This window comes from Myodes glareolus, chromosome 9 (genome assembly GCF_982192425.1).
Source record: "Myodes glareolus chromosome 9, mMyoGla1.1, whole genome shotgun sequence".
Classification (NCBI taxonomy): domain Eukaryota; kingdom Metazoa; phylum Chordata; class Mammalia; order Rodentia; family Cricetidae; genus Myodes; species Myodes glareolus.
The window spans coordinates 14,612,601-14,627,355 of record NC_142034.1 but is presented as its reverse complement, the minus strand read 5'-3'; the positions used below and the strand labels follow the sequence as shown (position 1 = coordinate 14,627,355).

General features: G+C 46.8%; 1 protein-coding gene across 1 annotated transcript in view; it reads right to left on the bottom strand.

Annotated features, from left to right (window-relative positions):
- Positions 1-2,502: 2,502 nt before the first annotated feature.
- Prkca (protein kinase C alpha) overlaps positions 2,503-14,755 on the bottom strand; it is a 396,832-nt gene continuing 384,579 nt past the window's right edge. Inside the window, exon 17 of the mRNA XM_087909850.1 lies at positions 2,503-8,757. Coding sequence (XP_087765976.1) covers positions 8,593-8,757 — 165 coding nt within the window. The 3' untranslated portion in view covers positions 2,503-8,592. The remainder of the gene's footprint in view (positions 8,758-14,755) is intronic.

Genomic DNA, 14,755 nt, shown 5'->3' with positions numbered 1-14,755 from the left:
TGCAAACACCTCCAGGGCAAGGAACATGGCCTTGCAATGGTTCCTCTAGTACTTGGAATACCACAGCCTTCTTGGGGTCGTTTTCCCTCCCAAGACAGAGTTTCTCTGTAGCTTTGGGGTCCTGCCGTGTAACTAGCTCTTGTAGACCAGGCTGGCTTTGAACTCACTCTGCCTCCTGAGTGCTGGGATTAAAGGCACACACACCACCACTGCCTGGTCTTGGGGTCTTTTTATGCAGTCACTCATTAGATATTCTTTTGGGTCTCTACTATGTGCAAACACTGCTTTATTTGCTGGAGTCCAGCAGTGAATGTGACAAGTATGTTGGCCTCTCACTTAGTACATTCTGATAGGAAAGAGCCTTACACAGTGCACACAGTAGGTCAGCATCTTGTTTGCGCACACAATAGGCCAGCATCTTGCGTGCACACAGTAGGTCAGCATCTTGTTTGTGCATACAATAGGTCAGCATCTTGTGTGCGCACACAGTAGGTCAGCATCTTATGTATGCACACACACCCAGAGGCCTGGGAACAGCCTCGGGTGTTGTCCCTCACGAAATGTCTGCCTTGTTTTTCTGGTTTGAGGTGTGGCTATTTGGCTAGGTTGGGTGGCCATGGGTCCTGCCTCCATCTCCCCAGTGCTGGGATCATAAGCACACACCATCGTGCTCAGCTTTTTAAACATGGGTTCTGGGGATTGAGCGTGGGTCCTTAGTGCTTGTGAAACACACACTTTGCTGAGCTATTTTCCCAGCCCTCAGGTCAGCCTTTCTGAGCTTACTTTACCAACTTTTGGGGCCCAGGATCCCAAGTGTAGGTTATACCGACAGGCTGTGGATGGGGGGGGGGTGATGGGAAACTGCCGGAGGCTCCCAACGGGAAGGGCCTGCCTCAACAGGTCCTTTGGGCTGCTGTGCAGGGACAGCTGTGAGAGATCAAGGGTGATCTCAGGGTAGGTAAACAGGGTAGGGGCAATTGATGATGGAGTGATGTAGGAGAATATTTTAGGCTAGGCCTTTCAGCAGCAGGACCACTGAAATTTGGGGTGTGGCAATGCTTTGCAGTGGGCACTGTCCCATATATTGTGGGAGATTTGGCAGTACCGCCACCCTGTACCCAGTCAATTCAGCAGCATACCTCCTGACTATGTCATCTCAAAAAACTCTCTAGTTTGCCCCAGGGCAAACTAGAACGCCCCCCCCCACCCCCCGGCTGAAAATCCTGACAGGAATTTTCCATTCTGGTGACACCTGACACCCCGCATCCACCTCTGTAGGGTTGTGTGGACAAGCCATAATTGACCTTGTCTGTGCCTCTGAAGTCACCACAGCATTAACCTTGGTGGACTGACTTGGGCCCTTCTGGCCACTGGCTGTGCCTGAGGATGTTGCTTTAGGCAGGATGACCCTGAGTATGGACAGTGTTCTGAGCTTTCCCCAGAACTTCATCCCCGGGCCCTTTCCATGGCAGCTGCAAGACCCTGGACATCAGGAGGTCTGGGGAGTTCAGCATCTTAGGGATAGAACGTTGACCTGGTGGTTGCACATATGAATGTAGAGAGCATTAAAATGAGCAGGCCTGGGCTTGGGGATGGGAAGGAAGTGGGATACAGTGGGACAAAGCTATAAATGAGGTGAGGGAGACCTTTCAGAGGAAGACGGCACGAAGTGGTGAGCAGGATACACTGTCACCATCGGTCCTTGGGGGTTGGGGCAGAGCTCAGTTGGTGTGCACGGAGCATTGGTTTAATTCCCAGCACTATAACTGGATGTGGTGGTTTGCCTGTACCCTAGTGTACCCTAATAGGATGGTGGGGAGGCAGGAGAATCAGGAATTTAGGGTCATCCTCAAACTGTAAAGACTTTGAGGCCAACCTGGACTATGTGAGATCCTGGAGAGAGAGAGAGAGAGAGAGAGAGAGAGAGAGAGAGAGAGAGAGAGAGAGCGCCGGTCATGGCATGAATGTGGAGGTGAGAAGATAACCTTTTAGGTGCCCCTTTTCTCCTTCCAGCATGAGAGTCCTGAGGATTGAACTCAGGTCCTTAGGTTGGGTGGCAAGTGCCTTTACCCACTGAACCACCTCACTGGCCTAGCACACAGCATTTCGATTTTTTGAAATACGTTTATTTATTTATTCATTTGTTTATTTGTATGTGAGTATATGGGCAAGTGGGTATGTTATCACAGAGGCCTGCTCAGAAGTTAGAAGTTGCCCAATCCATCGGTGCTGGCTTTGTGGGACACTCTGCCTGCCGTGTGTGCTGGGATCAGAACTCCAGGCCCGTAACTGCTTGGCCATCTCTCCAGTCCCCAAAGCCATTTTATGGTTTTTTAAAAAGGTGACTTTAATAGCAGGCCAGGCCTGGAGCAGGTGAAAAGATGAGAAAGTGTTCTACAGGAAGCGCCTGGAGGCGACGCCATTCAGTGAACCCCGGCTGGGAAAGAAGAGCAAGGGCCATTATGGGATGCAAATGACGACGTAATGACATGAGCCGCTCACTCAGCAGTGATCAGTATCTTTATTCATACACACTTGCTTCCGAACTACAATGAATGCATCTAATAAAGCGAATCATGCAAACGAAGATTAGGGGTTACACAAATCCAAGAAAGCTATGCAGTAATTTACATATCTTCTCACCTGCCAGGAGACCCAGTGAGCTGTGGCACAGCCCCTGCACTCACCAGGACCGGCCTACTCGGGCCCAAAACCGCGACCTGCTTTTGCATGACGTTTCTCAATGAGAGATTTAAACATGTTTAAACATGGCGTGCCCTTCATAAAACAAAACAGAAATTGTATAGGAAACGCAACTTCCAATGCTTCTGATCGCCTATAAAAGATAATCTGAAAAACCTTCATAGTCAGGAAGGCCGATTCTTAGAAACCCTTAGGCTCAAAATAGTAACCACCTTCGCGGATAATGTTTAATAGTCTACTGAACCTCCCAAAGAGAGAGTCACATTTTTTCCAGGCAAAATAGTAACAAAAATCTACAAACATTGATTACAGAATAGCCTTTAAAAGAAACAGGAGACAAAAGACACAGTTGTTTAATCTAAAAGTGCAAAGCCGCCTTTTGTCATATTTTAGAAAAAAAGGGGTTCTTACAAAGTGGGGTGGGTAGCTATTTTCTGAAAAGTAGGGTTCTGTCCACTCACACACAAGGAAATGGAAACAGAAGCCCTAGACACACCCCATGCTGCCGCTTACTTCTTGGGATAGGAAGTTTAAACTGCCCAATGGGCAAAATCCTTATAGGGCATCTCTCAATTTTTACCAAATGTGAGAGACTCAGGGATCAGAAGCAACTGGAGACAGAGTCAAAGAAGCACCCCCTTCTTGCTCACCAACTCTTAGAAAGCAAGGAGAGGGGCCCCCGAGATTCCCAGGAATGTTCTTCTAGGGCTGTGTCAGGAAGGGGGGCTATGAGGCCATCTTCCCTACAGTTTAAAGATACCTAAACCTTAGGCAGCTGTCCTTAGTGTCTACTAAAGAGAGAGTACCATTCCAATACTGTAGCAATTCCAATGTGGACCCCAGACCTTACTGGTGTGGGTAAATCCTGCAATGGGATTGCAGGTCAAGGGTGTGCTATCCAACTCCAGTTAAGTCTTCCTATAGGCTCCACGGAATTAGAATTTTATGAAATTTTTATTAGTTTTATTTTAAAAAACTCATTTGAAAAGAATTGAGTTATTAAAGTTCTCTATAAAAAAGTACAAATAGCCCAGGATATCCAGGTCTTCTACTAGAGTTAATAAGTTAATTTCTTGTCTTAGGTTTAAAAAAAAAAAGTCTTTGGAAGTTGTGGGCTTCCGGGGAGGGTCACAGTAAGGCTGTTTAATGACTTAGTGTGTCCAGCGTGTTTACTGACTGACACCTGACCGCATGAATGAGGGGCACAGAAAGCTGAACCATATATAGGTCTAACCACTGAGTCTTGACGCTGTAATTGTCACTTGGCAACAGGGGACACCACTTCTAGAACACCACACCTGTGCATACCTCAAGCACCCTTTTCCTGGCTTTCTGGGTTATTCTAACGTCAGAAAGAAACAGCTTCCTCTAGATTTGCTGCACTGGCCCAAATGAGACATGGCAGGAGGGCCATGTTTTGTTAACAGTGGGTCAAGGAAAACGAGTTTTCAAACATGTTTCCTAATGCCAAGTTTGTGTGGAGCCACTGCCAACTACTGTCCCCTACCTCCCGTGGTCAGCATGCAACTCCTGAGCAGGGCTGTTTGGTGTGCTCAGTCATGCGCTGGGCGGGGGCAGGCACCCCCACCCTTCTGGGGCTGTAAACAAACAGGAAACAGTGTGACAAGTACACACAGGAAATAGGTGAGAAAAGGACTGTCAGGTGGTGGCGCCCTGCCGAGGCCTTCACAGCCATGTGACTCTCTTCCCCCTCTTCCGTTCTGAGAAAACAAAGTCCTGCACAAACCTTCTCATTTTTCCTGCTAAGCATAAACTGGCAGGGCACTGTTGGTTGTGGGTTTTTTGTTTGCTTGTTTGTTTTTTAAATGTCTGCACCTAGTCTCAGCTGCCCGCAATTATCAGATGGAAAGAGGTGGAGCTTAGTGGCTTCCAGGGTCTGCTGGCTGGCCTGACTCCGCCCAGAGCGAAGGACTTCTTACAGTAGAGTCTGAGAGGGGAGCCAACTGTCCCTGGCAATAAACACACACATTTGAAGACCAACAAAGGGTCGCTTCTGTTTGCGACAATGACCACCATTGGAAAGCCCATGCAGGCACCTTCCATGTCTTTCTGGGTGAACGCAAGCCCTGCTCTTCCCCAGAGGTGCTGGCTTCAGCCTCCTCTTTGTGACATATCAAAGGGTGACTCTTTGGGGCCTGGCAAGCCACCACACTGCTAAGAATATAACTCCTGAGCGGCAACACTTGAGGGTTAATACTGGCCTCTGGTAATCTTTCACGTGATCATCTCAGGCTGAGTTTGGGCCTCCTGGAGTTCCTCAAATTACTAATAAAAAGACCAATGAAAGAAAAGACTCAAACTAGGCCACAGAGATAAGAGGCTGATTCGGTGAGGATGGTCATTTTAGTTCCTGGGGCTTCTCATTCACCTCCTGGATTAACTCCCGCCTGGAGGTGAGTCTCCTATTACCGTCCCAGGGCTGTACCTGGCAGCATACTCCAGCTTTTCCCATTCAGCCCAAGTGCTAGGGAACCTGAGATGCTGTGCCAAAAGCAGAGTTAGCCCACTGGCCTGTGGTGGAAGGCGGAGAACTGCCGCAGCGCAATGGCCACCTTCCAGGGGAAGATAATACAAACCAAAACAATTTCAGTGGATTTTCTGGGTCACAGCCAGATGGTCCTGTGGAGACTCAGATTATGCCAGGTTCTGTCCACAGGACCTACCAGCGCAGGCAGAGTCTGAGGGCAGGTGCTTCTGAAAGAGTCTCCCAGGGGCTAAACCCTTTAGGGCACCCTCCTGACTCCAGCTGCCAATATGGTGGCTTCAGTTCAAATGGCAGTCTTGTCCCGGGAGCCCCATTTCACACAAGGCTTGTCGAGTGGGACAGTGATGTAGAGTTTCCTCATTTGATCCTACCTAACAGCTGCTAATGGCTATCCACATGAGTTGGCTTTGCAGCAATAACTGTCTCAGGCTGCCCAGATCTTTAAAGTATTAGCCTTTATCTAAATTTAACACTCAGCAGTGTATAAAATAGACTTCCTTAAACAGCTACCACTTCTCTGGGTTGTCCGCCAGGGTGCTGTTCCTTAGGCAAAGGCTGGCTCTGTGGCTCTGTTACTGGGGGATTTTCCTCCCTTTTGACAATGTTGTTTCACAGTCTCTAAGCATGCAAGCCACCCAAAGGATTGGAACGTGCTTTCTAGAGAAGGCGAATCATTCAGAACTGGATGTTGGCTGTTTACAGGGAAACTCAAGTCTGCTATTTGCTTAAGACAAACAGGCAGCTTGGCACCTTGGGGTGGACTGTCTACGACCCTTGTGTCTCTTCTCTGTGGCTTCCCTCAGCTTGAGAGGTTCACTGGCAATCAGCCCTGCTGTTCCGCCTGGTCAAGAACAAGCCTTTCATTCCCAAGGCTCATACACCAGTTCCTTTACTGTTGGACCAAGCAGAGTGTTTTTGATAAAGTGGGTCGCCAAGACCATGAGCTTGACTTCTAAGATCAATACATGAGTCCCTTTTTGAGTTCTGAAGTTCAGAATTCATGAAAGATTGCAGAAGAAACTGCTCTTTTTCAGTCTGACCCATTCCCACTCTGTATCGCCTTGTGATTAGGGGTTTGCAGAACAGCCTTATCTCAGTCCCGGTGGTTAGAGCATACATGACAGTCAGCCTGACAGGTGGAGAATGACAGGGGAGAGCTTAGCTGGGAGATGCTTTCAGGAGAGACACCTTCTAGAAGGACAGGCGGGAACTCTTCTAAACACTGTGTATCGGGAAGGTGCTTGACCAAAGAAGCGCTCTTGAAAGACCGGAATGTTCCAGCAACAGCTTTAAGACAGCGTGTGCCTCTGGAAAGGGTCTGTTGGGAACAGCTTCAGGGTTGGTTCTATGTAGGCATGGGGATAAAGTTTGTCTCGTGGAGTTTGTATGTGCTGGAGTACACACTGGGTCATTCTGGGGCAAAGACTATGTACTTCTGGTTGTGTACATATGAACATACAGAAGGGAATCCTCCCACCCTTCCACCCCTAGAGTCCCCAAAAGACATAGGCTGAAAAGAGTAAGACAGACAGACAGACAGACAGACACAGACACAGACACACACACACACACACACACACACACACACACACACAGAGTTCAGCCTAGGTGCTGTAACAATGCCACACGTAAACAAACATATCAGGTACACTGGAATTGAATGTTTCCAGCTGCCTCCAAGAGGAGGTGTGTTGGAGGAACCCGAACAGAGATGCCATGAAGATGTTAACTGAATCTCATCTCAAAAATAATTCCCACAAACAAAAGCGGGGTTTGCAGGTAGAATCAAATATATATATACACATATATACATATATAGTAAAAGCCTAGTTAAATGTGTAAAGTAGCCATTCATATTTAAAATTACATCTACATTAAAAAATTAATATATCTGATAGAGTGCCAGTGTGTGGGGGAGCGGGTAAGAGAGCAACGGCAGCAATGAGTAAAGCTGACACTTGATCTTAAAGCAGACTGGAAACATGAACCTTCACAAATATAGCACAATCGTGTCTTATAAAAATTATCATAATACTCTTTATACTTGATACAATTATATCAATAATATAGATTAACTTGCTATTAAGGTTTATTATAAACATGCAAAATCCATTGCATGATGCACTCACAAAACATATTAAAATCCTTCTAGCAAGAAAACATCTTTGAGCTGATATAAGCATAAAGTATCTTGATCCTACAGCTCCAGGTGTGTCATTCAATAGGAACTAGAAAGGGGAACCCAAACTATATTGTTTTTCATCTCTAAGTGAATATTAGGGCTAGAGAAAGGAGGAAAATCCATCAATAGGGGCTGATGCTAGTCAATACTTTGATTAAATTACTATACATTGTACTTTCATAAACGACACTGCAGCTTATTAAATAAATAGTACAAAAAGGGATGAGGTCATACACGTCAGCTTCTGAGGAAGGGTACCCACAAAGGTAGTAAAATATTATCATGTGTGTGGGGTTGGCTAACAACACTCGTGAGTAGTGGCATGATAATTACCGATGGCACCCTGGACTGAGGAGTCATCTCCCAGAGATTAAAATGAACATACACATGGTTTATCCTTGATCTGAAATGATTTCACATGCTTGTTTAGCAATGTCCTTAGATGATTTGGCCTCTTAAAAAGAATGAGTCATCAAGATAGTTACCAACCAAGTAGGGCAACCCAGATGATAGATTCAATGAATATTCGCCTGAAGTTTTCTTTCGTTCTTAAACTGCCGCACTATGGTTGCGCTGTGACGTCTGGGGATGGTGATTAGGTTCATTCTGCCCTCTCAGATTCTAGGGACTGTTTCCACTGAAGCAGAGAACAGAAGCGATGGGGTCTTGGAGGTTCTACACCCCCAACCTCTCCTTGCTTACTCTTTGGGCTTCCTGTTCTTTCCTTCCAAAGACATCTTGGGTTGAGATGCTTCCAGCCCTTGAGCTGGAGCAGGTTCACTTTACTACCTCTGGTTGAGGGATCCTGATGATGGAAATCCAAAGATGGAGGGTGTGGAGAATATATCCGATCATACCAAAAAAGGGAAAGGGGTACAAATCTCTTTGTTTTCTAGGAAGAATTAACTTAGAGCCAGAAGTGCTTCTACATAATTAAGCTGGACTCTGTACTTTATGTCATCATCCACTAAGATAATGTTCTTGGTTGTAGAAGAGAAGAGGAGAGAGAGACAGAAAGAGAGAGAGAGAGAGAGAGATCCTGAAAAGTTGATCACTTATGGACTAATGTCCTTAGAATTTTCAGGCCTCTGTGTGGAATAACAAACAAGGCCATAGCCTTAAATTTTCAGGGTTAAGGAACATTTCCCACTGCTGGGGAGGCTGGGGGCTGGGGAGGCATTTGATCTCTCGTTTATGGATTTCATACTGCGCTTTGCAAGATCGGGTGCACAAACTGGGGGTTGACATACGAGAACCCTTCAAAATCAGACTGGTCTATGTTAGCGATGACCAGTTGATCTGGCGGTGTTAAGACAGGCTGCCCTCGTGTGAAGAACTTGTCAAAGTTTTCTGCTCCTTTGCCGCACTGTGGAGAAAAAAAAAAAGAGGTAAGAAAATGAACAATACAGGGGTAGTATTCTGCGAGCATTTGGAGAGAAAGGGCATGTCCCAGGGAAATTGGGCCTGGCTGGGCAGGAAGACTCTTGGAGGACTTGCAGGCCTACTGGAAACAGAAGCTAGGCACAGCAAACAACAGAGTGTTACTTGATTGTAAATCTTCACACATTCTTAGAATCAAAACTCTAAATAGAAACACACTGTTGGTTACAACATAGCAAGATGACAGTCTCTCTTAACTTCAATATTACCTTGTTGAGCAAGCGGAGCTATTAGCATGAATGGTGCACACACAGGGCCATCAGTCACAGCTCCATGTTGAAAAGGCCATGATGTTGGTTGTGCCTGTAAGTGCCCTTGAACTGACAGGGTGAAGTTACTGTCCCACATCTGCTTCTTTGTACTAATATTCATAATCAGACAGAAGCTGTGTATCTTTGCCATATAACCGGGATGTTTTAGAAACTCCAACCCTCAGAGTAATCTTAAAGCAGTATGGGATAGGTACAGTTACAATGGTAGGAGATAAGCTCTTACACCCAGTAAGAATTCTGCACATCTGGATAGAGCAACCCAGTGGCAGGCAGGTCAACATGGAGCTCATTCACAGCATGGTCTCAAGGCGGGAGGAGGTGAGCATTTTACCAGAGAGGCACAGTAAAGCCTGTGGTCTGTCTTGAATAGTATCCTCCTTCAGGATCTGCCAAGACACTCTTTGCATATGGAGGCTTCTGGCATAGCTCCCCTGTGAGGGTCTAACTAGACAGCCGCTTAAGCAGTACTGCATGCGAATCTTACTCAACTCAGAGTCAGTTATACGACTTAGAGTTACATAAGACCCACTGCACGATGCACTTGCAAAACTTTAAACTTCTTCTAGGAATGTAGGGAATGGGTAGCCTCACTTTTCCAGATACCTAGAAAGGGTAAGGCATGCCAAGGTCTCTGGGACTTCCAAGGAAGAGTTGGGAGTTTCACCAGCGCTACTAACGCTGGTTCTGATCATGCTACAAGCCATTGTTCTTTGACCTGCTGGCAGCACTTATTCTGAGTCGGCATAGGCTTTAACCTAATGTGGCATTGCTGGATCTCCAGCAGAGGGCAGGTCTAGGTAATTTGTGAGGTGGAATCTACCCAATCATCTCTTTTATAGAGTAGGGAGAGGAACTGTACCTCCCCCTCATGCCGTTAAAAAGGTTTATTGTCGAGTTCCACGTAGAACCTAGGTCTTGGTCAGAGTTCAGCACACATTTTTATTATTATTATTTAAACTAAGATCTGTTAGCCTCATGGGCTGTATTTTCTCACTTCTTCTATCTTCTAGATGGGTTTTCTAGAAAAATCTCGTTTCATTATAATTTTCCTACTTTCTCTTCAGCAAATAAAACACACTGCTAAGTGTCTAAGGAGGTAGAAAACATGTCTTAAGTTTAAGGCAAGGTCTTCAAAAACAACAGTGCCCCTTTCCGGTATTATTTTCACTTAAGAAACAGTTATGTACTCGGAACTCGGGACAGTTCACACTGCAGCAATGGGCGGCAATGTGTGGAGTGCATGTGTGGCAAGGGCAGAGTTCTGTACGGTCATGTTGGACGGGGGCGGGGCTTAGTCCCTCTGTGTAGTTATACAGGCAATGAAGCCCACTCATCATCAGTCTTGCTCCCGTATATGGGGCGCCAAAGGTTCAGCTTTCAAACTTTGTATTCCCATGATGTTTTTCTTTGCAAGAACCCAAAGCACTTCAAAGCCAAGGTGAGCAGAGGCACAGCCTGCAAACACATCACCCCACATGCAGGGAACATCCTGGACCACTGAAAAGGGCTCTTCAGGAAGCAGGTGAGTAAATACTGTTTCTTCTCAGGAACTGACCAGGAGTCTGCATTTGATCCGTAAATCAGATAAATAATGGAAACCAGCTTCAACATTCAGCTCTATTGCAATGATGTAGACTGCTAAAGAAACAGGTGTCTTTTTGGAAAGACATGGCTTTTTAACAATGGAATCATTTTTTTTAATTGTCATATAACTTGGACAAGGGATGCCATTGTCAACTAGTAGTTAGAAAGGGAAACTGCTAAATGTTCTAAAATGAAGGACTTCTCACCCCCAAAGACTTATTGACTCAAAATGTCAACAGTGCAGCTATTACAAAACACTGGTCTCCATATATCTAGACTGTAATGAGAGGTCCTGTGGTTGGTGGGAAGGGGCCAAACAAGGAAATTGGGCAGAAGCAGTCATGTGTGGGAGCAGAGCATGCGAAAGTTGCAGAAGCCCACAGGAAAAGCGATGTAAGCGAGTGGTACCACCCTGTGAGGGTTGGCTTTGAGAAAAACCCTCTGGAATCCAGTGGATGGGTACCCACTGCCTGGAAGAATACAAGTGTGTTACTGTTGATGCTTTCAGAGGGTGGGCAAGAGCACCCTCAAGAAGACATCATCTGTCCTTTTTCTGATACTGACAATGCAAAGAAGAGCAAGGAGGAGGTTCTGAGAAAAAAGAGAGAGGATCTGAGTCCCCACAAGGCAGACAAGGCGAGCCAAGGTAATGTTCTCTTTGCCTGCCTGTCTGGTATTACATTTATGCATTTGTTCTCTGAGAAGATTGTATGATTTGGTCTTTATTGAATACTGTCTTTATGATGCTCACAAATTAGTTTTAAGTGGGAAGTTTCTTAGTGCCATGAATTTATTGCCAAAGGAGGGAAAACAAACCCAAAAACTAAAAGGAGAGTTTTTAAAACGTACAAAGGGGAGCCACACAAACATCAACACTGGGAGAGACAGGGAAGGAAGAAGACATCCAGTCCTACAACCAGTATTCCAGAGGAAGTTATAGCTGCGGTGTCTAGGGCTTATAAAGCCAAGAAATGCAATAAATGGGATGAGAATGCTCCTTTGGTGAAGCCTCGTGCCATCTGTACTGAAGACTGTGGAGCCAAGGGGACAGCCTGGAGCCCCAGTCAATCCAGTCACTGATCTGTGAGCATACTGAATGACCACGTGACTAGGAGTCTCAAAACTGCTCAGCACCAGAGACACCTTCCTCTTCTCTCACCTGAACGCTCCTGGGAATTTTCCCTGGCTCAAAGAAAGAGAGGGAGCGAAATCACATTTTTGCAAATCAAGGCTTTTCTTAAACTGACTCAGTTTAGGTGGAGAGACCAGAGGCAAGGGCAGGCTGAGGACAAAGAAGAAAAATTGAATCACTCAAGTTCAGACACATCAACCATGACACAGACAAAACAAAAAATCCCCAAACAAACAAACAAACGTCAGAGTCCTCTGGCTGCTTGGGCAGGAGATGATACATTTAAAAATCCAGTGCCCGCTGCCTGTGATCCAACCTTGAGATCATCAGCACGATGGGTACAGAGCTTCAGGTGCCACCTTAGAGTTGGGTAGGGAGTAAGAGAAAAATGGGGGCACCAGTGAGATCTGTGGACAAGCAAGCGAAGTGGTGGGAGGAGCTAGCTTGACTGCAGATGCTCTCCCGACATTCATCAGGCATGAAGCCGAGACGTTATTACCACAGCCATTTGAAGGGCAGTCTCCACAGCAGCTATAGCAACAGGCAAGTTTGGGTTGTTTGTGGCCTCTGAGTTCTGGCCCACTAGACCCGCACAGCGGCTAAATCAGCTTATGAACAGTGCCTCTGGAGTGAGGAAACATGGTGCACACCTCCAGGGCCACCCAACAGCTTCCACCAGTGGAAACCTTTGCCAGCAAGGTGGCATGGAACAAACTCGGCAGAAAAACGGTCAGCAGGAAGCGGTCCAGACCTGACTGGGCTGGTGTGTGACCCCAGGCAGGTCCCCCGATCTCCTTGAGAATAGTTGGTGTCTGCCCCCCCCCCCCATTGGGCAGTGCCAGCACTTGAGGAGAGACAGCAGAGTGAGAACCGGGCCAGAGACCAAGAGACCCAGGTGCAGCTTTAGGACTCTCATCTCCCTTTAAAGGTAAAATGGGGATGTGACTGCCCACCTTCCAAGACTGTGGTGAGGGCCGAAGGACTTAACATGTGTGAAGCCTTTCTATGTAGGAGAGAAGATACAAACAATAGCCTTGCATGCTACGTGATGATATCTGAAGGTTGAATGGAGGCTATTAACAATCTGCCTTCTATCTCCTTATTAGGGAATTAACCTCTTTGTCATTTTGATAGCTCTACCCATGATGATTAGTTTTAATCATTGGCTATTCCCAATCTAGAACCACCTCGGAAGGCAGTCTCAGCGAGGGACTGCCCAGATCAGGTTGACCTGTGGACAAGCCTGGGAGGGGTTGTCTTGATCACACTGAGGAAGCCCTGCCTCCTGAGGGTGACACCATTCCCTAAGCCAGGGATCATAACTACACAGGAGTGGGAGGAGCAAGGTGAGTGCAAACCCGTAGACATCCACTCTTTCTCTTCTCCTAGTCATGGATATGACTAGCGAGCTTGAGTTTTTGTCAACCCTGGTTTGCCAAAAAACAATGAGCTGGCACGAACCCTTTCACTCCTAAGTTGCTTTTGTCGGGGCATTTGCTCATGACAGAAGAGAAAGCACCACCTGTCTAGTAAATTTACCAATCAATAAAGTGGCCCCAAGAGAAGGCAGGCATAATAAAGATGTTACAGAGCACAGAGCGATGCAGGCTCAGCACAGAGGGACACAGGCTCAAGGGGGAAGCTGGGCTGCAAAGCTCTGTACCCACACCCTGGGTGGCAAGCAGCCTTCCAACCCTTTTGTTCTGTGAAAGGGCAGAGGGAGGGGAACGAGCTGTGCTGCCCGGCATGGCTTTCAGCCTGCGAAGCACTGAGCCTGTGCAATGCGTGTGCTGGTCTGAGCTCTATGGTGTCTCAGTAATGTTGACTATAACTCCATGGTCACTGGCACGGGAGCATGCGTGAGTGTTTACAGAATAATGACTGCTAGGAAGCAGAACCACACAGATCCCAGGGGTAGGCTGAGTTCAGAACAAATGAATCATATAGGTTAGCTGCAAAAGCATAGAAATCAAAGGAAATGCAGGAATCTGGGGAGGGCCTCTTACAGTTGCTAGATATGGCAGGGTATCCTTGGCATCAGGAGAATGCTTGCCTGTCCTGAAGCCTCTGCTCTGGGGGAGACTACAACACTGTGTGGCACAGTGTGGGCATTTGGGAAGATATCGCCCCACCTCTGCACAGGTCCTCACATCTCTTCGTGTGAGTTAAACAGCCCATGGCAGACACAAGCTGGTGTAATCTGCTCTCTGCTCCCTGGGTTGTAAGGTCAAGTGTCCGGAAGGCCTTGGGGCGGATCTCTGCCCACTGCTCTGCCCCTTTCCACGAAGACCAGCATGCTCAGGGAAGGTCTCGATGCAGGAAGAGGGCAAGCAGCGGCACGCGCGGGGTTAATGGTTAAACAGTGCAGTTAGTTTGCTTAGTCACTCAAGGTTCTGGAAGTGTGCTCACCGAAGGCCTGGATGCCCACTGAAGCCAGTGCATTTTGGTAGAGAAAGTCTGGAGAATAAGAACGGATAGAGGAGAGGATTTGGAGATGTCGAGAATCAGGAATGGCCGTGTGAGGAATGCCACGAACCCACGAACCTCTGCGGTACATTGATATGTGAAAGACGTGAGATGCCAAATGCCATATTGGGTCCTTTATGTACGGGTTTACACATGCATAGAACTTTCTGGAAGGTTACAGAAAAGATCATGAATTGTGGGACTAGAAGTTAGGGAGGGGAGAGACCGTCTTCCCTTTTATAATTTTTACTGCTTGGCTGATCATTTGGCCATAGATGGATAGTATTTTAATGGTAATAATTACCTGAAAGAGATTGAGACGTCGTCTACTTCTGGCCAACATTCCTGGGGGGAGGGGCTAGAGAAGGGCTTTGGTTTTTTTGGACTTCATTAGACATAGTCAGCTTGCCTCCTTACAACATTGACTTGGGAAGGGCAAAAGCTGTTTGGAGGGAGTCTCGTTTCATGGA